Source organism: Amborella trichopoda, chromosome 1 (genome assembly GCF_054954075.1).
Source record: "Amborella trichopoda isolate Santa Cruz 75 chromosome 1, AtrichopodaSantaCruz75HAP2 v2.0, whole genome shotgun sequence".
In the NCBI taxonomy this organism is placed as follows: domain Eukaryota; kingdom Viridiplantae; phylum Streptophyta; class Magnoliopsida; order Amborellales; family Amborellaceae; genus Amborella; species Amborella trichopoda.
This window is the reverse complement of record NC_142336.1, coordinates 40,625,257-40,651,860: the sequence shown is the minus strand read 5'-3', so window position 1 is coordinate 40,651,860 and position 26,604 is coordinate 40,625,257. Positions and strand designations below refer to the sequence as shown.

Genomic DNA, 26,604 nt, shown 5'->3' with positions numbered 1-26,604 from the left:
ACTGATTTTTTTACTCTCTTCAAATTCAAACTCCAAAATGGTAGCTGGAATCGAAAAAATTCCGGTGTACATAAATGCAAGGATAGTCGGAAAATGGGGGCCTACATATCATTGGATACCCATTTTTGGAGGTTTTGTGGCTTTCGCTGCTTCTTTTCTAACCGGAGCCAATGAACTTCCACTACCGGTTTGCTTTTTTGACGATCATGAATGATTGATTGATTGGATACTCGTTAATCTCGCTTATTCATGTCTACTTGTTGTGAAAATAGCCTTGAAGTTGAGGTTGTGTAGCTATTTACGAGTTTAAACTTCAAAACAAGTGTCGATCAAGATTAGGATCAGATAAGAGTTACTTAGAATTGCATGAATTTTAATGGGCATGAACTTGAGCAAGAGTATTCAAAGTATATTCTTATTATAGTGAAGTTTCCGGTAAAAAAAATTCACAGCACTCAAGATTAGGTTGCCATAGACAAGGACTAAAGATGGGTCCTTGATTTATGGGAATCGAGAGCATGAAAACGTTTTGAGGGTTTACTTTTGGGATACTTTTTGGGTTTTTTTTGGAAAAGTCATAAATTAAGTATTATTTCAGTTTATGTTTTGTGAATACTGAATATCTTTTGATTTGTTTAGGGTGGCAATGGGTCTGGTAGCCCTGCCCCGCTCGGTCCGCCCATCCCTAAAACATTGGGGCCTGGGCCACATTTTGTGGCCCAAGGGTTGGGCAAGCATGGCTTTAGGGTAGGTTGGTTGGTCTGGCCTAGCAGGATCCAGGACCTCTTTGGTTTGCTCTAGCCTTGTTGGGACTAAGCTGGGCTAGGGCTAGGGCTGGCTTAGACTAGGTCCCGCCTATTGCCAGTTCCAAATTTGTTTGTATTTAATAAGATTATGATCAATGTGCTGGGACTTGCCCTTCGGTTGAGGCGAGTTACTCATCTGAGTCTATTACAAGGCCAGGAGGCCCTATAAGTTTTTTGAGAAAATTAATAAAATTTTTAAAATAAAATATATTAAAAAATTCAAACCTTAAACACCTTTAAAAAGTCAAGAACACAAAAGGCGGAGAAAATATGGATTTAAAAAAGGGTGCTATTTGTATAGAGCTGAGGCTCTAAATAATCAAAGTAAAGCACACTTTCAAGTAGTGTTGAGAAATGTGGTTTCGATACTAGGAATCTTTGTCATAGCCTTAAAATATATTTTCATCTTTAATTATAAAATTTAAAGCTTCAAAAATAGTGTATATCGAGCAAATCTATGAAAACTTGAAAATCTTGAAAATTGACAGTCCATAAATGAGTAACAAGATGCACTATTTCCAACTTGAATTCCATTTTTTTTTTTTTGGCATCTTGATGTCGAGATGATCAATTTGATGATATTTGGTCATCAAAACAACTTTTTTTAGTGAAATTTTTGAGGTGGGCTCTAATTTGATTGTTTAGAGCCTCGGATCTGTATAAACTTTTGCCTTTTAAAAACCCAATTTACAATTTGAGATATTTTTAAGAGTGATTTACGTACGGACCCTAACATTATAGGTAAACTACGAAATGTTCCACTTATATGTGGAAAGAAGAAGGTCAATCAACTAACTTTTTTTATTTTTTCAAAAACTGCCCCTTGGTCAACCTAAATTTTAAATTTTAAATTTTTTGTTAGTAGGGTAGTGTCTTAAAGCTTGGGGCACTACCCCATTAATGAAAAAGACTAAAAATAAATAAAAATTCCAATTGACCAAAAGGCAATTTTGGACAAAAAAAAGATAGGTTGACCGGCCTTTGTAATTTCTATATATAAGAGCATTTTGTATTTTACATAAATTTTTAGAGTCTCTATGTAAATCACTCTATTTAAAAAAAACCAAAAAAGTGAAACATAAAAATTTGATTTCGATAGAAAATACTCACTTATCTGTGCCAAATACATTTAAATCATGTAAAAAAAATTTGTATAACATATCTTTATATTTTATAGTTTTTCATTTTTTTTTTGAAAGTTTTAAATATCCTAAGTTGTACACGGAACTCGGGCGTAGCGAGTAAGTCAGCCGAGTCTCAATACACTTATTACGATAGGATTAGGTGCTAGAGATTAAGAAAGAAAGGGTTGCTAGTATTTTGCAAGAACTTTTGGGGTTTTCGGTTTAAAAGCTATTTAAATAGAAGTGAATATTACTTAATCTTTAAATTTTTTTCCAGATGGGTATTGTCAAATGTGGTCGAGAAGTATTTGGGTCTTGCATGTCCAACGTGGGTCATGCATGTCCAACGTGCATTTAAATTGAAGTTTGATGGGAGTTCAAGCTATTGAAGGGATGGTAAGGGATTAGAATGGGGTGTTCTTTCATAATCTAAGGCTCTTCAAAAGTAGACCTGTGGGACATGTGGTGTGGTTGAGGATGATTTGATGAATGTCATTAAGTGGTGTAATAAAGGTGTGGTTGAGGATGATTTGATGAATGTCATTAAGTGGTGTAATAAAGAATCGAACGTGACTTGGGAACTTAGATTAGTGTGGCTACAAATTTTTTAATTCGTAAAGTCTTTCACTATTTTCTACCATCACATTTTTACTAGGGGTGATAAGGGGTCGAGTCCAGTTGGACCCGAAACCGGACCTGGACCCAAAGTAACATGTATGTACCCAAAACCAGACCCGGACCAGGACCCGGACGCGGACCCGGGCCCATACGTGACAGGTTTATTTTGGAGGGACCCGTAAATGTACTCGACGGGTAATTTTGGACCCGGAATCGGACCCAACCCCAGACCTGCAGAGATTGAGAGAGGGGAGACGACCGTTTGGGGAAGATTGGGGTTTGGGCCTTTGGGGTTGCAGGGAGACTTTGAAGTGGGATTCTTTCTATAACTCTTTTTCTCAAAATATATGTTTCTCTCTCTAACTCTTCTTTTGCTTTGCTTTGCTTCTATCTTTACAAATCTCCACTTAGTTGGGGCTTTCATATCTGGTCCTGTTTCTAAGAAACCATGGCGAGGAACCCTCTAAGAAGCTTCCTATTTTGCTTTAATGGCTAATGCCTGGTTTTGGGTCTTTGCGCTGTTTTTTTTAGCGAGAGAAAGAGTTAGAGAGAGAGGGAGCGGAGAGAATAGCCAACCCTGAGACTAGTTTCTTCTCTTTATAAAATTATGTAAAATTGGTAAAAAAATAAAATAAAATAGAGGTGTCTTGAATTTGAGATGAGAAGTGGATTATTGACTATTACTTCTATGGAAGAAATTTTGAACCTTATCGCGAGTTGAACGCCTTCTCTAGTTCGTCTCTATGCATGAGTTGTATGCTATGTAATTTATGCAATTTCTAATAATTTAATATTAGGATCTGCATTGATTAGTATTAGAGAAGGAGTTCGTGTGAAATGCCATTGAGAATGCGTGGTCTTGCTGCAAATCAAGAGGAATTTGCACAAGAACTACATTACTTCTACCTCTCGTTAGCAAAGTACAAATTACCATATCAAAAAAGTAATTCGTAATTAAATAGTAATAAGTAAGTACTATTGTAATGGAGCAATTAGTTATTCTATTTCTATTTCAGCTTTCTTGATGAGCATCTTTTCTCGTTTCTTTACCCTTATGTAAATTTTTTCTACCCCTTTTTTTATGATTTGTATCCCCTTTTCTTATTAAGTTCCTAATTTAATTTTAATAATAATTTTGCATTGTTAATACATACAGTTCTCGACATCTGTGGGATCTGGTGCGCTATCATTTTTTCAAGCTTCAGTTGCAGCATGCCTCATAACTATTCCAGGGGTCACCTTCGCAAGTAACGACACTCTCAATTCATTTTACCATGACGTACGTATGATATATCCAATTAAAAATAATAGTATATGCCAAAGATTTAGTTCTTTTGGCAATCTGAATTAATTTGCATTTTGAAATCATCACATACATTTTGTTAGTTTTCTTAAGAATTTCACTTCATTTTTCTAAAATGTATTTCGAAGGCTAGATGACTTTTGATATTGGTCAATGACCACCAACTTGCGGAAATTTTTCTTTTCTTTATCCATGTAGAAAATTTTATTTTTGCTTCCTAATAAAATACATCAAATTTTACAAGAATAATACGCGTGTCTTAATTTTATTGCCTTTTTTTTTTCCTTTTTTATTTCTTTTTTTTATCATTTGTAGAATTTTAATCGTTTCAACTATAATCTTTATTCCTCTATAGTTCTTCTTAGAAAGGAGACTCTTTCTGATAATGAATAATTAAGTTCATCACTGTTCTTTTTGTTGCAGTATATGCAGGACGGGCAACCAAGTGTAGGCCTTGTGATGTGGAGTTTAGTTGCAATTCTTATAACAACAAGTATGGAAATTGAATATGTACAAATTCTTCAAATTTACATAGGCTCGGCATTCTATAACACCTCGGCCAAGGTATTCAGCCATTGGTCGAGGCGAGTAATTGGGCCGAGCCCAAGTACAACTCACTTTGGTCTTGAGCCTTGGAACACTGCATGAACTTTTACAAAGAAAATTTTTACAAGACCCTAAATTCATAAACAACAACTTCCCATTTGGCCTATGATTTTGAGCTCTAATTTAGTTTTCTGACAAGACATACTACTTTTAGGAATTGGATCCTATTTTCTTTTTCATAATAATAATTATTAAAGTCGAGATGATCAATTTGAAGGTATATTTTGTAGAAAGATCTAAGATTCGACTTCAAAAATCTCTGAGCATGCAACACACTTAGAAAAAAAAAAAACAAAGCACAAATTTATGGTTGGGACCATTTAGAAGTTCTGACAATAAAGTTATGTTGAATTTGTAATGTGGCTATTGATACACTAGGTTTAAAGCAATCGCATAACAGATGCCCCTGCCATCTGTGTAAAATTATTCTATGCCCCTGCCATCTGTGTAAAATTATTCTATGCCCCTTTTATTTAAATCATTTGGCTATTAATCTAATCTTTTCCTTGTCAATAGACATATATGTTCTATGTTTTCTTTTAAAATTTATTTACAACCTATAGGTTTAAAATAGTGGTAGATCCAATAATTTATACATTTTATTAGCAAGGATAAATTCCATCTCATTATTAATGTCTAGCTTCAAAATGCCACACCATGTAATGCTAAGGCCTCATCTAATGATGAGAGGTCTCCCTCCATATTTAAAACCAGTGTTTTAAAAAACGGCGAGTCGAACCGGACTCACCTAGTTCGACTCGAAAACACGCGTGCCCGTGCCGGTTCCAATCGAAAATCGGGAATCGCCAGATTCTAGAGTGGAACCGCCGGTTCCCATCCGTTTCAGCCCGGTTCTAGAGTGGAACTGTCGGTTCCCATCCGGTTCAGCCCGGTTCTAGAGTGGAACTGTCGGTTCCCATCCGGTTCAGCCCGGTTCTAGAGTGGAACCGCCGGTTCCCATTCGGTTAAGCCCGGTTCTAGAGTGGAACCGCCGGTTCCCATCCGGTTCAGCCCGGTTCACACATGACACACACGTACGAGCATGCCCCACACACACTCACACGCGCACACGGGTGTCCAAGCGCACGTGCAAGCGTGCCCCACGCACACTCACACGCACACACGTGTGTCCGAACGCACGTGCGAGCATGCCCCACGCACACTCACACGCGCACACGGGTGTTCGAGCCCACGTGCGAGCGTGCCCCACGCACACGTACACACGTGTGTCCGAGCGCACGTGCGAGCGTGCCCCACGGCACACTCACACGCACACACGTGTATCCGAGCGCATGTGCGAGCGTGCCCCATGCACACTCACACGCGCACACGTGATTCCACACGCAAATGCGAGGTTGCCCTAATATTTTTATACACATTTTATAATTCATATTGCATAGGTATTTATATACCAAATTTGAATACCTATATTTCGATGTGGGATAATTCCCAAACATCATTAAATGAAAACGAAATGTAAATATAGTCTATTAATCAGCAAATTATAATCATATGTAGTTAGATGGCTTGATGGTCATAACTTTGAATTTTTTACTTTAGGTCCCAATGTCGAATCCCCTTGGGCACCCTCTTGGGCATGTGTTGCATTTGAATCCCCTTGGGCATGTGTTACATTTTTGTTGTGTATACAGTGGTTGGTATAAATATTTTTGTTGTTTTCGAATCCCTTGGGTATGTGTTGCATTTTTGTTGTATATATAGTGGTTGGTATAAGTATATATATTTTTGTTGTGTATATAGTGGTTGGTATAAATATAAATATTTTTGTAAATAATAAAAAAGACATAAAAAAATGAAAAATAAAAAAATTAATTTTTTATATAACCTTTAATTTTTGTTGTATATAGTGGTATAATTATTTTTGTAAATAATATGAAAGGTATAAAAAAAATAAAAATAAAAAGTTTATTCTATTTGAAATCTCCATCTTTCTACTAACAATCTCTTTTACTAAATTTATTATAGAAACCTAAAAAAATAAATTTTTGAAAAATTGAAGTGTTATTTCTAAAATTTGTACGCATTTTATTAAGTTTTACATTGATAACCAAATCTTTTATTTTATTTATGAATTTTTACATTATAAATCATGTAATGTACTATTTTTCTTACAGTTGTCAATAATACATTTTAAATTAGATAATATTATAAAATATTTTTAATTTGTTATTATTTGTCTAATAAAATAATTATAAAATGTAAACTAATAATTATAATTTCAGTATATAATATTATAATTAGTGAGGTTGTAATAATTTTGGATTATAGTTAGTTAGGCTGTAATAGTTTGGGTTTTTTTAGCGGGTTAAGGTTTTTTGCCAAAACGAGATTTTAATGGCCATTCTTTCATTGATTAGTCTACTCTTTATAATAGTCCATATATAATTATATATTTTATCCATGATAATTCTATGATTTTTCTTTTATGTGATACAAATTTAATAGTTAAAATAAATTTATACAGGGCAAGAACATCTCAATATTCACAAATTGATAAAAAAAAATGAAAGTTAATAATGCAGTACCCTCATTTTTTATTGGATTCCTAAAAAAAAATATTTATAATGAATTTTAATAATTTTTTCGGATTTTTTTGAAGCTTTAATCCGACCGATTCAGCCGATTCGCGATCTGGATCGCCGATTCGCCGATCCGGATCGGTTTTTGAGGTGCCCGATCCGGGTCACCGATCCGTTTTTTAAATCATTGTTTAAAACTATTGGTATTAGATTTAATACTTTGCATTTGTTTGTTTATACTAGGTGAATATAAAAATCGGAGCCAAAACATATATTGGATCAATTTTCTCTTTTACTTCTCCTTGGTTCTACAACTTTTTCATTGTTGTTTTTATGGGTTTGTTATAAGTATTTTGTTATTTATCTTGTTCATCACTTATTGGTAGAGTATTAACATTTTGAGGTCCGCCTTTATAGATTAAGTTGTCAAAATATTTAGCATTATTAGAGTCAATTATTGTGCTTGAACTTAGTTCGAAGAATCTGTATGTTTTACTATTTAGTGCATATGGCACAAATACAAATTTGTAAGTTCTAGGTCTTAGATTGTTTTTTTTTTCAAAGCTAGAAGTCTTCCATAGGCTACATTCCCATTCTTTAAGAATTCTTTAAGAAAATCTAATGATGGATTTTATTAACCTATAATTCATATTGTGTCTTATTTAATTTCTCATATGACACTCAATTGTTATAAGAGTAATGATCCTATGAGACCCTCCCACACCTAGGTCTGTAGGACCTCAAAAGATCACTATTAAATTTAGCACAAATCTATAGAAACGTTATAACAAGGGTGTGGGACTTGACTTTTCTAGAGATCTATGCCAAATTTAATAGTGATGCTTTGGGGTCCTACACATATGGGTGTGGGACGGTCTCACAAGGTCATTTCCCTTGTTCTAAACATATTGAAATGAAAATTTCACGCTATGGATTCGAAGGTAAACTAGAATTTATTATTGGATTAACCATTTCTATCAATGTTCCATTCTTTATTTTATTGAGGGGTATAAGGAGTAGTCATTTGTATTTTATTATTTAAAAACAAGTAGCCTTATTTGATGAATATTCTTGATCCTATAACTTCTTAGATTTCTAATTTTCCTATTAAGCTAATTATTAACATTCACTTTGAAAATCTTAAAATTCTTGAATGCTTCATTATGTCTTAATAAGTGCCTAGAAATGTAATGAGAGAAATTATCTATGAAGAGTATGAATATCTTCTTTAACATTTTCCAATTCACAAATATATTGTTGGGTATATGAGGCCATTAAAGGTCTTATGAGTGCTTGTAAATAAGCATTTAATATAATGGTACTTGAACTCAGTGGGAGTATGGTCCTATGTGGACCATATTAGGCAAATGATATTTGCCGATACTGGATTGAGCTTGACGAGTTAGACCAGTCAGTTGGGACAAATCCATGTTACCTGGGCATAGAGATTAAACCGATAAAGGTTATAATAGGTCATCCCTTGATGATGTTGGAGTATGTTCGGATAAGTGAGCCGAGAGACTCTATGGCCCTTGTGTATGATGAAAGCCCCCAGAGACGGGGCCCAAATCCTCATTCCTAAATCACCATATTGAGACAGCGAACCACCATTGAGGGTGAAGCATATACATATGCGATAGATTACCCCTATGCACTATAGAGCTATAGTCCAGACTAGAATAACCTAAAATCTACGGACTGGGATTACCCTTCCAAACATAATATTGTGATTTTCTTTGATTAAAGAAAGATTGGTTTTAAGGGCATCAAGTTTAGATCCTAGATTTATTTTCAATGACTACTTGTAATTGACCTAGCAGGAGAAAGAAAAGAAAAAGAGAAGAAAAAAGAAGAAGAAAGAATACATACACTGGCTAAATCACATAAGTCCTCTTTCAAATATAGGTAAAAGTGCTAATAACCGAAATGAAAGATGTTCTTGTCATTTTGGCTTGTAGACACACCTCACAATTTTTCATTTGAAAAATTGTCATATTTAAAAAATTAGGCCTGAATATCTTAATCAACATGCCACAAATTACATTCCATAATAATTCTTTATTTCATTAATCAAGTCATGCTTGAACCTCTCATTACAGAAGTATTCCTTTTCAACAAAATATAACATTTTTTGTTACATGATCTTATAGACCTTATGACAACCATGAGACCCCTATCATTTAATAAATAATCAAATACGAAATTCCTTTTAACATCATGTACAGGAAGTACATTTTCTTAATTAACAACTTGCCAGAATTGAATTTCAATTGATATTATGTTACTAAGCATATATCCAATGATTTGAATTCCAGGTAAGACTTTCCCATTATATACTGGTTCATACATTTGACACATTGGTTCATATGGCTTAAAGAGGTCTGATTTGATACATGAATGGTAGTCCTGATGTTTACCCCCAACTTTATTCTCTGTTGATCATATTCACTTTGGTAACTACATTTAGCCATTTTTCTTTGGTGTTCATATTTGCTTGGTTTTTGAGATTTGGATACATCTTTTGATGTTAGCATTTCCTCGAATGGAGTTTGGGTTTAGCACAAATAAAAACAATTTCCTTTCATTAGTTTTTGTTGGAATTATATTTTAGATCCTTGGATGTCTCCTTTTGGATTGGAGGACAAAAAGGGTCGATTTGAGTCGTGCCCTTAGATTAATAGCCCATAAGGTTTGCCTAATGATTTATTTTAAGTATGATCTTTTCCTTAATATGAAAAGATTGTATTGCAGTTGAACCATATTAATATCAACTCTCATGTTCTTCATTTTCTTTTGATACTCTTTTTATGATGGGGTTAACTTGTGAATGGTAGTTCCCACTTTGAAGGACTCATCTATTAAATTCTTGTTCTTTAAGTTTGTTTATGATGAGTTGTATCTCACACATATTATTGAGTATCAATCTATTCTCAATGAATCTATATTCCAAATAACATGCCTCGGGCCCTAACTGTGGGCTTTGACAAGCGACTCAAACCCATCCTGGCTCTAGCACCCTGCCCAAAAGCTTGTGGGCTAGCCCAAGCACATTAATGGCCCTAGTCTCGTGGAAAGTTTTTCACTTACTTTGTTATGACCCTGGCTTTGAGAAAGTAAAACAAATAAAAGCTCTTATGTCCCTTGCATCAGATGATGTTCATTAATGATCATCATGGTCCATTTTTTGGACAGCTGGACTCGAGCCATGAAAGGCATGACTAGGTGATTTTAAAACTTAATAAATACATGATTTGTATATATTATGATAGAGTTTGGGTCTGCAACACTATTCTAACAGATTTCATAAGCTTTCGGATATAAGAAACTGAAGGCTGAGTATCATTCCTTGACGGACTTTTAGTGGGGAAATGACATGTGAACTTTTGGTCCATGACTTCAAACCATAGTTAGCGATTTTTTGAAATTCGTTAAGAACTCCAAGTTTTTCAAAAGATCTTCAAAAAAATCGTGTTTTTTTAATGAAAACGAGCCAAATCTATATTTTATCTTTTTCCAAAAAAAATTTTCAAAAAAAAGCTTTTTCACTGTAACTTTATATCTTCATTGATTTAATATTTTTAGATTTTGGTTTTGAGATAAGTACATTAAAAGTTGGAATAAATTAAGATTCCGAATTTGACAAAAATTTCACCAATATGTTCCCTTCAAAGAAACACAATATATTCCCCAAAAGTAATCCATCAAACCAATTATATATTTCATTAGAACAAGAGTAACCCAATAAAATGTCTTTATTTTCTTTTAAAAAGAAAGTGCCATCATAAAGAACAAGAGTGAGATTTACTAACAACCAAAGATTTAGGCAGCTAGGAATTCGTGATTGGCTTCGAATATTTGGATTGGCTTAAGTATTTTGTTACTATCTTTCTACATACAGAAGTTTGAGTGATTATATCTTTTCATTTTATTTTTTAGATTTCATTGCTGTATACAACATAGTAATTTGGTTGGACCACTATTTTACATTTTTGGGTTTTTGTGTTTTAGCTAAATAAAATCATATATTGAGGTTCTTTTTTTATTTTTTTCCTTTGAACAATAATCCCATACCTAAGTTGATTGTTCTTGTTGTCGTCGTTTTATTGTATGCTCTCAATAAATCTATCATATGTTAGGTGTCATGACAACAAAGTAAGCATTGTTATAGTACATACTAAAAGTTTAAGCAAAAATTTGTCGAGCAAGGTTCTAATGATACTAGATAAAGACATAAAATTATTTTTCAATGGTTTTAATGTACCCATACGTTAGCGACAACTCATGATTTTGTATTTTGTTATATTTAAATATACGCTTTTTTCACAACTATTTTTTTGAGCCGGACCCAAAATATTCACGATTCTTTAACTTACCACATTTTTTTTGCTTCCATATTTTTTACACAATTTTCTTCTTTTTTTTGTTTCTTTGACCATCGACCATGGAAGCCTAAAAATTATATGTTGGAAGTCATAAATTTTATTTCAATCATTTACTGTCAAAATTTTCATAAAAGGGGCAATACAAATTGCAATGGGAAATTGCATGTTGTCTATTTTCTTGTTCTTTTTTGTCCGTATGACTTTACTACTACTGCTACTACTACCAAGTAGTAGTCGTAGTAATACTAGTAGTAGTAGCAGCATTAGTAGTTTACTATTAACATGTGCTCTTTGAACAGCGATATGGCTGGCAGTTGCTACTTTCATGGAACTACCAGTTTCATCTCAACTCTCAATTCGGAGTGCCCTCTTCGGAACAATGTTGATCACCAAAAAGGTTTATTTTCTCACATTCTATCATTGCTTCCCAATTCTCTTATATGTTGATCCTTTTCATGCCTATAAAGATGACAGAAACTATCTAACTTTTTCTTTCTGTTCTTTTATTCTTCTTTTTTTAAGGACAAAACGATAAAGTTCCACTTCCGAGCTATTGGTCAGGTTTTTGCGGAATGGGCTTTAGCTCCTTTTCTAGCATGTGTGGCTGCTCTTTGCTTTTTCGGGGTCTTGAAGATCACCATTCTTCGTTCAGAAAACGCGGAAAAAAAGATAATTGTGGCACTACCATTCGTCTACGGGCTGTCAACTGGATTGTTATGCCTCTTTGTTTTGTACCAGGTTGGACTTCAGATAGTAAACTAATTGAAACAATGATTTTAAATTTTGGATCATATACTATGACACATGTAATTTAAAAACAATGTGATACATAAAGAACGTCAATAATTCATTATCAGCAGTGGATGGACTTCTCCTGTTGAAAATGATATTGATGGATAGAGTGGAGCAGTAGTTATGTCAAGCATTTTCCATAAACATCGGCTCATTGAGGTTACATGTAGCATAATGCTTGCATGCAACATACAATATGGTGTGATAATAAATAAATAAATAAATAAATAAAAATAAAAAATTTATTTAAGGGGTCAAAATCTTTACAAAAAGTGTATAAAGATATCATTTACTTTTAATACAAGGAGGTCACAATCATTCTTGTCCATCAGATTTCAAATCATGTGGTTGGGAGTGTATCATTAACTAGACTGAAACTTCAAAATAAATTTCCTCAGACTTTATAGCACAATTTAAGTCAATCCAATTTGACATCTAATGGGCTAGTAACAATTACGACCTCCTTGTAACAAAGATAAATGATCTTATAGTATAAAATCTTGAATCTTTAAGGGGGGAGAAAATAGGTTTACCTTCTCATTTTCATTTCACTCAGATATCTCTAAAATTTATCTCTAAAATATCCAAATCACCTTGTTTCAGTTAGGGAACCTAAACTTGAACAAGAAAGGGTAATGAATTTGCCCGCCTTGAATAAGCAGGGGTACTTATCGCCATTTGGTCGGGCCTCTTTGGTGGGTAAAATTACTAAAATATCTTTCTTTGTTCAATGTTTTCAATGCTAACACGGGTAATTTGGGTATTTTTGAAGTTAGCTTTTGAGAAGGCACATGAGTAAAAGGAAATTAAAAAGTAAATTGTATATTATTAATGGAGATGTTTTGACCCCTTTCATGACTTTGTAAGGTGTTTTGACCCCATAATGATATTTCTCCTAGTATGATTTTGCTCTAGAATCAAAATGATTATGTTTCAATTCTTCTTCTTCAAACTGGTTTAAATTTAATGAACATTTTTAATGGCAGGTTTTACCAGACATCATATTGATTAAGCAATGGCAAGCTGTAGTTGCTGTATTAGTGGCAGCCTCTATTGCTGCAATTTTATCCTTGGTATTCTTCTTTCTCTCTTTGGTTTTTTATTTTTTCTTCTTAAAAGTCATTTTCTAATATGAACTCAATTCGTTCTAATCTTAGGAAATAACATTTTCTTCCCTTGACTAAAATACACATGTAATATACATTGTAAAACATACCTTATAATTGCTTCTAATCATTATTTAATTGATGTTTTATTTTATTTTCATTATTATTTCTTTCGTTTTAAACAATCAGTTCGCAGTTGTCAGCCCTAGTAGAAGAAAAATCAAAATTTCCAACAAAATGATTAAGAAAGCAGATTTACCTAAGAAAGGAATGACATCAACAAGAAATGATGAACACCAAGATCAATTTGAGAATGCTTTGAAGGAATACAGGGAAATGAGAGTTTTGCACACAGTTTATGAAGGAGAAGAAGAGGAGAAAAGTAATGATGGTGGCTTATCCCCTCCGACAATGAGTTCAGATTCCGGCAAACCGCTTAAACAATTATTAGCTTCAACTCCAAACAAGCTACTTCGATGTGATGATCCTGAAGATATTCATAATTTATCGAAAACTCAGACTTGCTCGAATTCCTTGGCGAATTTCAAGAGCCGCATCTTCTCTATAGTAAGTTCTGTAAGCTTGGATTGGTAATCTAACTATATGCTAACCATGTTCATTGGATTTATATTGGTATCATTATTTTCAAGTAACCATTTCTTATTTGTGGCGTTGTACATGAACCTATACAAGTTGTAGGGGACTTGGCGTTCTTCATGATATGCTACTTCCAAAACTCTTCTCTCTTCCTTTCTAGAAAATGTTTTTAGTTCGGAAGTTCTTTTAATCAAATGTGGAGGTGCATGTGGCTTGATGCGGCCACGTTCGTATGAAATACTTTGACATGAACACTCTTGGAAGCATGTGGCATTTTGCTTTATGAATTTTTTTTAAAAGTAATCAGATTGAAAATCTACATAATAATCTGACAAAATAAAGTGGTCAGAATTTATATATAATAAATAACAAGCAAAATATTGGGGAAAGGAAAATCATACTTGGTTTTAAGTTTAAAAGTTGAAGGAGTTGTGTGCAAGAAGATGCGAATCGTTTGTTTTTGGTGCAGTACTAAATAAGGGTAATTCCCTTTTTTTTGAAAATTTCATATACTTTGAACTAGGGTTGGTAGTAGGGCGGGCCAGGGCTAGCCCTAGCCCGACCCTAGTTCCCATAAGGCTAGCCCTGATCAAGTCAATGAGGTCCTGATAGCCCCTATTAGGGCCGAGCCGGGCCAAATAAAATAAAAAAATATAAAAGAAAAACCTGAGGAAAAGAGGGCAGTCTAGGTTGAACTGAGCGCCATGGCTAGGCCCATTCCTACCCTTGGACCATGTTGGTTCGACCCTGACCCAACACTTATTTCACATTTCATTCGAGTAAAGAGCCTATCAGTCGACTTACAAAGGTTACATAAGCATTTTCACTTTTATTTATTTTAAAGTACCTTCAAAGCTTATTTCTTTTAATTTTATATTCATGTTTGCGTCAATCATCATTTTAATGACTTCACATAAGCTTCAGAGTAACATTGTATTGGAGACATCACCTTTTTCTTGGTATGCAGCAAGGAGCTGAATATGATCAGAATACACTTGTTCGACATGCTTTAGCAGAGAAGTTTGATGAGAAGATGGAAGATCTTTTCAGTTTTCCACAGGTTCTAGCTGCTTGCATCTTTGCGTAGGTTCCTGCTTATCACATTTTTCATTATTTTTGTTTCACCTTGTTTCTTTCAACTGATCATCTCGGTGTGTGTGTGTGTCTATATATATATATATATATATATATATATATATATATATATATATATAAACATCACCAAGGTTAAGAGATAAGGAAGAAATGAACAAACAATCAGCCCAAACCCCTTCTTTTGCAAGAAAGTCAGCTCTCTCATTAGCCTCCTTATAAACATGGATGATTGCAACCACCTGATTCTGACATATGTTCATAACTTGCAACCAATACTTCCATAAACTCTACGATGGCTTGCTAAACCCAGAGCACCAATGAATGACATTTAGAGAGTCCCCTTCCAGCAGCCAGCCTAAAGTCAGACAACGATCTTTCAACAATTCAAGCCCATGTACTATAGCCAACAAGTTAGCTTGATTGGTCGTAACTGTTCACATGAGCCGTAGCAGAAGAAAATCACCATGCCAGATGGGTCTCTCACAACACCACTGTAACCCGTTGACCCTGGGTTCACGTAAGAGCTACCATCAAAATTAAGCTTTGTACTACGGCTATTAAAAGGAAGCCATGTTCTATGAATTATTGGTCTATGCACCTTCTGTTGCATCAAATCCCAAATATTGTAGAGTATATCAATCTTTGATATACCAAAACCTTCTTTAGTATTGGATAACCATACCACCCATTTTGAATGATCTTCTCTTGGATTCAAGCTATCTCTAAACACCATCTTTCAAAAATGTTTCTATTGCTTTCAAGCCACACCTCCCATAAAATTGAAGCTCCTAAAATCAGCCAAATCACGACACCTAACTTCGAAATAGAAGGAATAGACAGATGATCAATAATTCTCACATGTTGTTTAGGCAAAGAAAGTGAGAAACTAATTAAACAAAAAACCTACCTCCATAATGATAAAGTAAAGTGGTAATAGAGGAATAAATGGTCTCCGGACTCTTCATCCTCTTTGTATAAGATGCAACAATTAATAATAAGTTTTCCCCTCTTCTTCAAATTTTCCACTGTCAGAACTTTGTTTTTTGACAATGTTTATAGAAAAATCTGATCTTGTATAGAATGCACCATTTCCAAATATCTTTAAGATTTGGTTGCTCCCATCTAATTCTATCATGGTATAACAACATATAAACATATTTCACCGAGAACCCCATCATTTGTTAGTTCCCTCACCACCTCATTATCATGATCTCGAGAGGCGTAGACTGTGGATAGATCATTCATAAGCTCACAAAATTGCATGAGCATACTGTCTGGCACCTTATTACAAATGAATTGAATATCCCAAGTGATCCTATCTGAAGACCAAAGATAGACATCTTATAACAAAACTTGCATCTTATAACACATTATTTGAACTGTCTATTTTTATGATTTTCAAATGCTTATAGATATTCTTAATTCACACTATTTTTTGAGCTGATATTTCATAATTAGGAATTGAAATAGATTTTCAAGCTATTGCAAGAGTTTATAGCGATAGAGCTGTACCTCTGGCAAGGTTTGGAGGCTCATCTTACTTCGATTATTTAAAATAGGCACCTTATAGAAACTAAACCCTTTTTTTAAGTGTGATTGACAAAATGGATGCAGAAGAACTCATAATTTTCAATATATGTAACTAAAACGTTATTAAAAAACAAACCAAAAAAAAATCCATAGTACCTTCAAGTTATTCTCACTTGCATCTACATCTTCTAGCTCATTACATTAAGCCCGTCCGTCCCCTCTCTCTCGCTCTCTCACGCACCACACACTAAACTGTACTTTATCTTGTAATTGAGTTTAGAAAGCCCAAAACTAAGCTATAACAAATTTGATATACTATTTCAAACTTAACCAAATTTAGTTTGTGGATTGATTTTTCTCATCAAAAAGTGATAAGGGTCTTAAAGATGATCGAGTATTGGGTTATTTAGGTTGCTCAAGTCTTTTTATTTTGCTTACAATTTATTATTTTTAAGAACAATCCTAAAACAATTCACCCAAAAGCAATCTATCGAAAAGTGTCATCTCTAAGATGGATTTTGGATCCAAAATTTTAGGATTTTATAATCTCAACCATGAAGATGATCATGAATCTGAAATTTTATTTTTTCAAAAATTAAAATTGACGTTCCGAATTTTTTTTTTCTACGATCCATTTTGTCTTTTAGTGGAAGCACCATTTTAGAAAAGAGTTCATTGGTGGGTGTTGGAAAAGAAAAGAGTCTCCAGATTCTATATCGACATGGAGAGAGATTTGTACAAAGGTGCGCTAATTAGTGTGCAGATAGCTAGTAAAGATATAAGCGAGTTTTCAGTGACAACAGGCATACACTAAGGATCAACATTGAGCCCATATCTTTTTGTTTTAGTTATGGAGGAGTTAGCTAGGTATCTATAAGATGAGGGACCGTCGTGTATGTTGTTTGTAGATGATATAGTTTTGATCAATGAGACTTACAAGTGGTGTCAATGTAAAGTTAGAACTTTAAAGGGATGCTCTAGAATCTAAACGTTTTACAATTAGCCGATAGAATATTTAGAATGCAAGTTTACTAATAATAGGAGTAGAAACAAGGAAATAATTAAGATTGCTAGCAAAGAAAAACCTAAAAGAGAGCATTTTCAATATCATGAGTCAATGATATAGGAAAATAGTGAGATTGAGGAAGATGTCGCACATAAAATTAGAGTTGAGTGAGTGGGGTAGAAATATGCAATCAAAGTTTTATGTGAGTGTTGTATATCAATGAAGCTAAAAGGGAAGTTCTATTGGATAATTGTAAGATCAGCTTCGCTTTATGGGACGGAATGTTGAGAGGTCAATAAACAACAGACCCATAGGATAAGTGTAACTGAGATGAGACTGTTGAGATGATAGACTTCAAAATGTATACATTTGAGGGGATTTAGGGGTGGCTCCAATAGACGACAAGATGGGGAAAAATCGACTTAGGTGGACTGGCCATGTCCAGCGTAAACCCAATACAGTATCAGTTAGGAGGTGCGATAGGAGTGATTCAGTTATTAATATATATTATATAATGTATAATATTATATAATTTATAATATAATATAATGTAAAATATAATATAATATAATATTCTAAATATAGAATATATAATATTATATATGATATTATATATATTATATATTTGATTAAAAAATAACTACAAAAAGAAGAGGAAAAAGAGAGGCATGTGGGCCTAGGAGCCCTTGTGGGCCTCATGCCCCATATACCACTTGGGCCCTTGGCCACTTTCCCCACATGAGTCATAGATATTTTTAGTGGCTATAGACATATTTTTAAATCCCTTTCGGTACTTTTAAATTGCCTGAATGTTTTACTGCTGAAAAATATATTTATTTTGAATGAAAACTTCATGATGCCAAATAAAACATAGAAAGCACTTTAGAAATTCATTTTACAGAATAGATACGTTTAAAAGTGAATTAGATCCTTTGAGTTAGGAATACATGAAATTACTAAGGCACCCCACCTATGCTAATTCCCCTGGTCCATTAGTCTATCTTCTCAAAATAAACTAATGGAATCTATGACCCATAGTTAATTGCAAGGGCTTATGCTTGGTCCATCAAATTTGTCCAATAAATAGAGGGAACACCGTCAAGTCATATGTAATATACACATGCACACTATTGCAATGGTACATGGGCCCGCTCTTTAGCACATGTACTTCTATTACCTTAATGGATGGCTTCCATAGATGAGGCTATCATGTCAACATGTCGCGCATCGGTAATGTTGAAGTTTTATCCCTTGTCCTCACAAGCTACTAACCACACGCAGGAGACCGGCTACTTCCATACTAATCTACCTGGGCATCTCTCTAACCTCAATAAGAGATAACCCTGCAAATCATCTATAGTAGTGCCTTACAACTGGGACTATAAGGTTTTAGGCTCAAATCTCAAGCCTAGGTCGCCCAACCCCGATGAGTCTACAGGCATTAGGAAGTATCCCTCTCTGGTCCTATATAGACCATACTCCCACTAGAGCATAGTATGACTATAGCTGTAATTTTTATTTGCTCGTAAGGTCTTTAAAGGGACATATCCAACACTCCACTTGGCCCATCTTTAGCCAACTTGGGCCTGGTAAGTTGGCAGCACTAGGTGAGATTATCTAGCATCACCTGAAAGTTATAAGGATATTTAATGCTTAGTCCTCTATACGATGAATTGTCATGCATCTATTATGTTCAAAAATAGAAGCCAGCTTAGTGACAAATATCTATGATAAATTGAAATTATCAACAAAATTTTATTGAATAAATAACTCTAATTATATTCAAGTAAAATGAGTGTATTAGAAAATCAGTTTGGATTTATTACAGGGAGGTCAACAATTGATGCTATTTTTCTACTTAAGAAATTCATTAAAAAGTTCAGGGAGAAAAGAAAATACCTCCATATAATCTTCATTGATTTAGAGAAAGCATACAATAGAGTTCTTAGAGAGATGATTTGGTGAGTGCAGGAAAAGAAAAGAATCTCAAGAGGATATATTGACATGGTTAAGGGTGTATACAAAGGAGCGTTTACTAATATAAGGACAACTAGGGGTTAGAATTACATCTGGGTTCAGTGTTGAGTCCATATCCCTTTGCTTTGGTTATGGATGAGTTAACTAGGTAACTATAGGATGAGATCTTGTGGTGGATATTATTTGTGGATGGCATTTTTTTATTTATTAATGAGACTAGATACTGCGTAAACACAAAGCTAGAAATTTGTAGGAAATCTTTAAAATTTAGGATTTTAATTATCCTGACTAAGACTCGATTTATTGAATACAACTTCAGTAATAATAGGAGCAAAACAAGGGACTAATTAAGATTGATGGCCAAAAGTACCTAAAAGAGATTATCTTGAGTCGATAATCCATGATAAAGGAGAGATTGATGAAGATGTTGCTCATAGAATTAGAGTTGTGTGGACAAGTAGAGATGTGCTTCGGGAGTCTTATGTGATTGTCACATAGCACTGAAACTAAAGAGGAAGTTCTATAGGATGGTTGTAAGACTAGTAATATGTTATGGGAAAGAATGTTGGGTAGTTAAGAAACAACGTATCCATAAAATGAGTATAGCTGAGATGAGGATATTGAGATAGATGAGTGAAAATTCAAAAGAGGACAAAATTCAGAATGAATATATTTGACAGTACTTAAGGCAACTCCGATAGGCAATAAAATGAGGGAAATTAGACTTAGGTCGTCGACCTAGAGTAACACTAGTTTTGAGAGGTGATTTGGTTCAAGTGGAAGGCTCTAAAAGACAAGGGGAATGCCCCAAAGGACATAATGAAAGTAATACAAAAAAGATATAGTGACTTATGGTCTAATTGAGGGTATCATCCTTGATAGAGAGGAATGACAGGGCAGGATTCATACAATTAAACTCTAAAAGTTGGGATAAGGCTTGGATGGTGATGATGATTTTAAAGCATGTAATTAACTAAACAACGACCTTTCCTCATAGTAGTATGTATTTAATTTGAAAGAAAAATTAGAAATTTGAATTTAAAAAGAAACATTTCATCGACTTAAAAATATCTCAAAAAAATAAAGAAGGGACATGTGAGGAAGTTTATAAGGAAATGATTACAAATATAAAAGTTAAAACTACTAAATTGGGTAATGAATTTTGACATATGAATTAAAAGGGAAAAGATGGGATTAGCCCACTAGCTCATATGAACAAATGAGCCCAACGGCCTAGATTGAATCTGGGCCGATCTGACGATCACGGATGTTCGGTAGTACTTGAATTTTATTTTTATTTTTACAAATCCAAATCACTTGAAATTTTAGATGTGTGTTCTTCTCATCAAGAATCACTTAATAAAAATATAAAAAAAATTATCCATGAAAATAAAATAACCAAAATACCCCTCAAAGCTTTTCAGGGGTATTTTCGTCAATTTATTTCATGTAAAATACTTGTTTGATATTTTTTGAAAATTCACTATTTTTGATGAACACAGGCCTAAAATTTCAAGTTATTTAGATTTTTAGAAAAAAAAATTAAAATTCAAATACTACCGGACATCCGTGATCGTCAAATCGGCTCAGAATCAATCTGGGACGTTGGGTTCATATATTCAAATGAGCTAGTGGGCTAATCCCATCTTTTCCGGAATTAAAAATCATTTCTTTGTCCCTTGTAAAATTTTTAGAGATTTAAGTGTTTTATTGTGTATAATTTGAATTCATATTTGTTAATCCCAATAAAAATTGTTTAAAAAATAACATCTTTAATTTAATATATTGAAATTTGATAATATTGAAAATTGATATTATACAGTTAACTATATGCAGGCTCGCTCAATCTGCCAATGAGATTGCAACAGTTATGGCTCCTTTTGGCGCAATTCTTGCTATATATGGGCACAAAGCTGAGTTTTTAGGAAATGTAGAAATGGTGAGTCAGGGCAATTTAGTGTTTGTTCTTTCCCTCTCATTCAATCTGCTACTACTTGTTTCTTTTGTTCATTAATGACACATGAATGTTGAATTCTCCCTGAGACTAATTGCAGGAATTTGTTTTCTCTAACTCACAATTGCTTCCAATATCTTCATTTTCTTCTATTGCCAAGCCTCATGCATTTGTATTCACTTACAATTGCTTCCATTCAATTCTATAAATGAAGGCATATGCGAGTCGATACCACCCATTCTATAAATGAAATCATATGCAACTCGATCGCATGCTGCAGTTGCTGATGAAATTGTCCATTTAATTCTATAAATGAAATCATATGTGACTCGATCCCATTCTATAAATGAAATCATATGCAACTCGATCCCATGCTGGAGTTGCTGATGAAATTGCACACTTCCTGACCTATGAAAATCTGCCTGTTAGTTCGTGTGATGTTGCATAGCATGAATACTTTCCTCCGATGCCTTTACAATTTGATCAAGACCCAATATCTCTTTAAACATTCAATCAAATAGATAGTTCTGGTGGGGGTCGGCCTTAGTCAACTTCAGAACATGTCTTTTTGGTTGTGGACTAGAATGCCATACTATTCCACCATTTCACTAGGATAACCCTCTTAAGTATTTTTAACTCTCTCTAGCAAAGTACCACAAATACAACTCCAAATCGCGGTTTATTGTTTAGGGCTTTAAGACCACTAGGCAAGAGTTCATGGAACTTCAGGTTCTCCCATGGTGTTTGAGTATATTTTGTATCAAGACATCTGAAATTGACATTAAACAAGTTTGATCAAATACAGAGCACAAGAGTGGGCTATAATGCTGCCAAACTATCCCGACAGCATGGTATTAAAACCCAGGATGGACATCAGGATTCTGTATTATCCAATAAACTCTTAGAAGGCAGGGAAAGTGGGGGGATGGGGGATCTAGAGAACAATAACTTGCCAAATACAGAAGCATGGGTTTAACCAATCAATCAAGCAGATGACATCAAATTCACTAGAACTTCCAGAAACCACTGAAGACATCAAAATGGTCTTATATAGGAGTCAAATCATGATGTTCCTTTTAATATGCGATATGGTACCTCTAGAAAAAAAAATAATGAGTTTCAGACGGTGTCGTGATGTTGAAATGACACATAGATGATGGATGAGAGTGATGATTAGAACCAAAACCAAATGCACTTAGAATACAATCAAAATTTGCTAAAGTTTGATCTAGTATGTCCCTATACCCTCCAAAAATCATGTCATTCTCATATTGGATGCTTGAGGTATGGGATTCCAAAGTCAGAAGTCACTGACCGGGCTCTATTCATACAGTCGGGGGTCCAGTTATAATTGATGTCTGATGAGGATCATAGATGGACCCTAAAAAACATCATGTTTGAAATTTTATGGAGATTTGACATCATTTGATACTAGTTTTGAGAGATGTATTGAAAATATAGGGTTGATGATTTGTTGGGATATGATCGGTAGTCCAAAAAATAGGTTACTTAATAAAATTACCCCTCAATGACCCTACTTGTTAGAGGAGTAATATATAAAGAGAATTCCAAATAAACAGTCTTCGATGAAGTTGAAACTTGGTGGGATGAGGGACAAACTCCTATAAATGTTATGTCACAAATTTCATGCGATCTTATAAATATTACGGTACAAATTTCATGCGATCTGACATCTTTTGGTTTTCAAAGGAGTTATTGAAAAAATACAGTTGACAAGTTTCAGGGATGTGATCAGTGTGTTCTTGGGCATACAGTAGGTGAACATTTTCAGTCCCCAACACAAGACCTTCTGGACCATTTTGGTCATATCTCCCAAAAACCACAGTGAGATTAGTTGAAATTTAGATGGATTATTGCTTTCTTACCATCACTTTCTTATCTGTGCATGCGTGTGTGTGTGCGTGTGTGTATTGGGTGGGAATGGGGGGTGTAGGGTGTGTGTTATTTTCATGGATCAACATTAGGTTGAAGATCAAATCAGGTGATCAATAGGGCCACTGCTGGTTGTGGGTTGCTTGACCTCAGGCCCCTTCTTTATAATTTCTCGTGACCTACATGGTAGTTGGAGCTGAACATTTGCATATAAGCTCCTCACTCCATCCTCTAAACATCAATATAACTCAGGAAATGATTATTTGCAAGATTGAAAAGCTGATTAACTCCATTATCATTAGGAGTGTTTCATGCAACTCAAGCCAAAAGAACCTAAACACAATCTTCCACAAATATATTGAGAGAAACGCCATGAATCCCAAAGAAAGTATAACCAAAATATGATGGGAAAGTTGTGGTATGAGGTGACTTAAGACTACTAAAATGTTCACACTAAAACTTTATCCTTTAGTTCAAAAATCGAGGCAAACTTTGATTTTTCACCTGATACCCCAAGGCTTGGCCATTTTAGGGGTCAGAGATTGGTGGGTTGAAAACTTGCTCAGCCCTAACAAATAAACTTCTATCATAGACAACCCAACCACTTACTCATCCTAAAATTAGGCTAAACTAAGCTTGAAACCTAGTTAATAGGCAATCGAACTTGATTTAAGGCCCAGTTTCCTTCAACTGGATCAAACCCACTCCAAATGGAGCACACTGCCACCCTTTGCACATGAAACAAAGGGCAAAAACTAATAATTATAAAACTTGATTGGGAGATGTACTGTGTTTCTTCTACGTCCCCCTACTCCTCTAACCACTTTGGTGAAAAGCAAGGGCGACCATGGATATCATATATGTTAGGGGTTTAAGAGGGCTTAACATTTACAGGATCGAGAAATTCCAAACAGCTTTTGTAAATGTTGATTTTAATTCGAATTGTTGCTTTCTAGTGGTATTTTCTATAGTAATTTGCAGTCTCTTTTATGCTTTAACAAACAATCACATGTATGCACACACCATCCCACTAATTCTTTTTCTAACACTTTTTCTCTCTACAAAATAACCAATATATAGAGAAAAACAACCCCCAAAAAGTGGTACCTATATCCTCCTACACTTCTCCTAATTTTTTAAGAAACCAAACTTGATCTTTATATCAGTGGACTAATGCCTCATCCTAATCTAAATAAGACCGCCTAAGATAAACTCCTAAAATTAGTAACTTAATTGGAATCCCAACTAAATAGGAAACCACTAAAAAATAGGAGACAAAAAAAAGTAAAACCAATCCATAAAAATCTAGGGATTCAAGCTAACTTAACAGTTATATCCTGTGAAATTTGGCAGCAATGCTATAAGAGGAGTCATAAGCCTATGGTCAAAGATTTCAAGTCATTACCTCAATTGAAATTACACACTTTCTTTTATAACACAGAACATATTTTTATACCCAAGGAGCATTGGTTATTATCTCAAATTTCAAATGGTTCATCAGCTATCGAATGAACAACCGTGGCCAACTGTTTGTTATTTTCATTTGCAGCATAACGGCTTTCTTCACAAACTAAGTCTTCTACTTTTCATAACTGCAACGCTTGTGCTGATGCTAGAAACACTAAAAATTGACATGTAGGTGTCTTTCAGGGGGATGTGACGATTGCGCTATGGATTCGATTATTGGGCGGAGTTGGTGCCGCACTGGGATTCTTCCTGTGTGGCTTGAAGCTTTCGCGTTGCTTGGGCTCAAAGTTGACATATCTTAGCAATACGAGAGGCTTCAGTGCACAGATATGTGCAGTTATTATAATAATCGTTATGACACAGTGCAATCTTCCTCTTTCAAGTACCCATGCTCTTGTTGGATCCATCTTAGGAGTTGGGATAGCAGACAACTATAAGGTAAATGAATGTTGTGCTATGTTAATCACCAGATGGTGTATGTCACAGCTTGATTATAAGAAATGTATATAAAGAGATTATTTACTTTTAGTACAAAGAAGTCACAATAATTCTTGTCAGGTAGATTTCAAATTGGGTGGTTGTTAGTGTATTATGGACTAGTCTCAAAGTTCAAAAATGAATCTCTCGATCCTCATGACACACCCCAGGCCATCGAATTTGAAATCTAGTGGTTATGAGTGATTGTGACCTTATAACAATAGTAAATAGTTTCATAATTTATAATCCCCTTAATTGCGTACTTCTTTTTTATAAGTTTTGTTTTATTTTAGTTATTTATTTATTTTTGTGTGTGTTTGTGGTCACTTGTTTCATCTTAATTGTCTTAACAGAATGTGAATTGGAAGCTATTGCTAAGATTCATAGGAGGGTGGATTGGCACTCTCTTCATTTGTTGTGGGCTTGCTTCTGCAATCTTCGCATTTACCATATATTCACCAGCTTATGTAGTTCCTTGAAAAGTAAGTGGTAGGAGAACCTGTAGCACAAGGAGTTTCACTTCTATATTCTTTGAATTTGCGATGAAAGAAAGGGGATCAATTTTACAGGTCTCGGTTTTTTTTTTTCAACGTATATTTGCAAAACTGTTGGGTGTTATGTGCCCTCTTATATTGCGAAAGTAGGAACCCCAAATATTAGATCCCATCAAGACTGTGTGTTTAACCGAATAGAAGTAAAATTAGCGAGAGTACAGACCATAATTCAAGCATGAGAAATAAAACACAAGATCGCACATACCACACAAGCACAAATATGTATGTGGCTCACCCTAAAAGGGCTACATCCAAGGGCAAGGATTACTAAACAATAATAACTACATGATTTGGTGGTAAGAAAATACCAATACCCAATACCTATTGGTTCACCGAGATCACTGATCACATTCATCTCTCTCTCTAGAAAAGTAACATCGAGTAGATACCTTATTTGTTTCGAGCATTGTCTCTCTTGCCTCCTTTCTTCAAGAGGATCTCTCTTAGCTTCTTCTTCAAAAGGTACTTGCTCTTGGATGTAGGATTCTCAGGAACCCCTCGTATGTGGAACCGGAAATATCAAATATTGGGATCCCACCCAAGATCGTGTACACAATTGTAAGAAACCAGGAATCTCAAATATTAAGATCCTACTCAAAATCGTGTACACAATTTGCTAAATGTAAAGTAGATGAATACAACTATAAATCGAGTGTAAGAAAAAAAGCAAACACAAAAAAGTACACCCTCACAACACTCTATTTATATGTTTAAACCCGTTGGGTTACATCCATGGCCTTAGCAAGTAAAAATCAACTATTGCAATGAAGATTATAT

The 26,604-nt window shown here is 34.4% G+C and overlaps 1 protein-coding gene across 1 annotated transcript; it reads left to right on the top strand.

The window, feature by feature from the left end:
* On the top strand, positions 1-25,900 carry LOC18426346 (uncharacterized). Its single transcript, XM_088852051.1, has 11 exons — positions 1-187; positions 3,705-3,827; positions 4,275-4,344; positions 11,679-11,776; positions 11,902-12,117; positions 13,158-13,244; positions 13,467-13,844; positions 14,842-14,957; positions 21,319-21,421; positions 24,980-25,234; positions 25,627-25,900. The coding sequence occupies exons 1-11, from the start codon at positions 38-40 to the stop codon at positions 25,750-25,752; spliced, it is 1,722 nt and encodes a 573-aa protein (XP_088708177.1). The 5' UTR covers positions 1-37; the 3' UTR covers positions 25,753-25,900.
* The last annotated feature ends 704 nt before the right edge of the window (positions 25,901-26,604 follow it).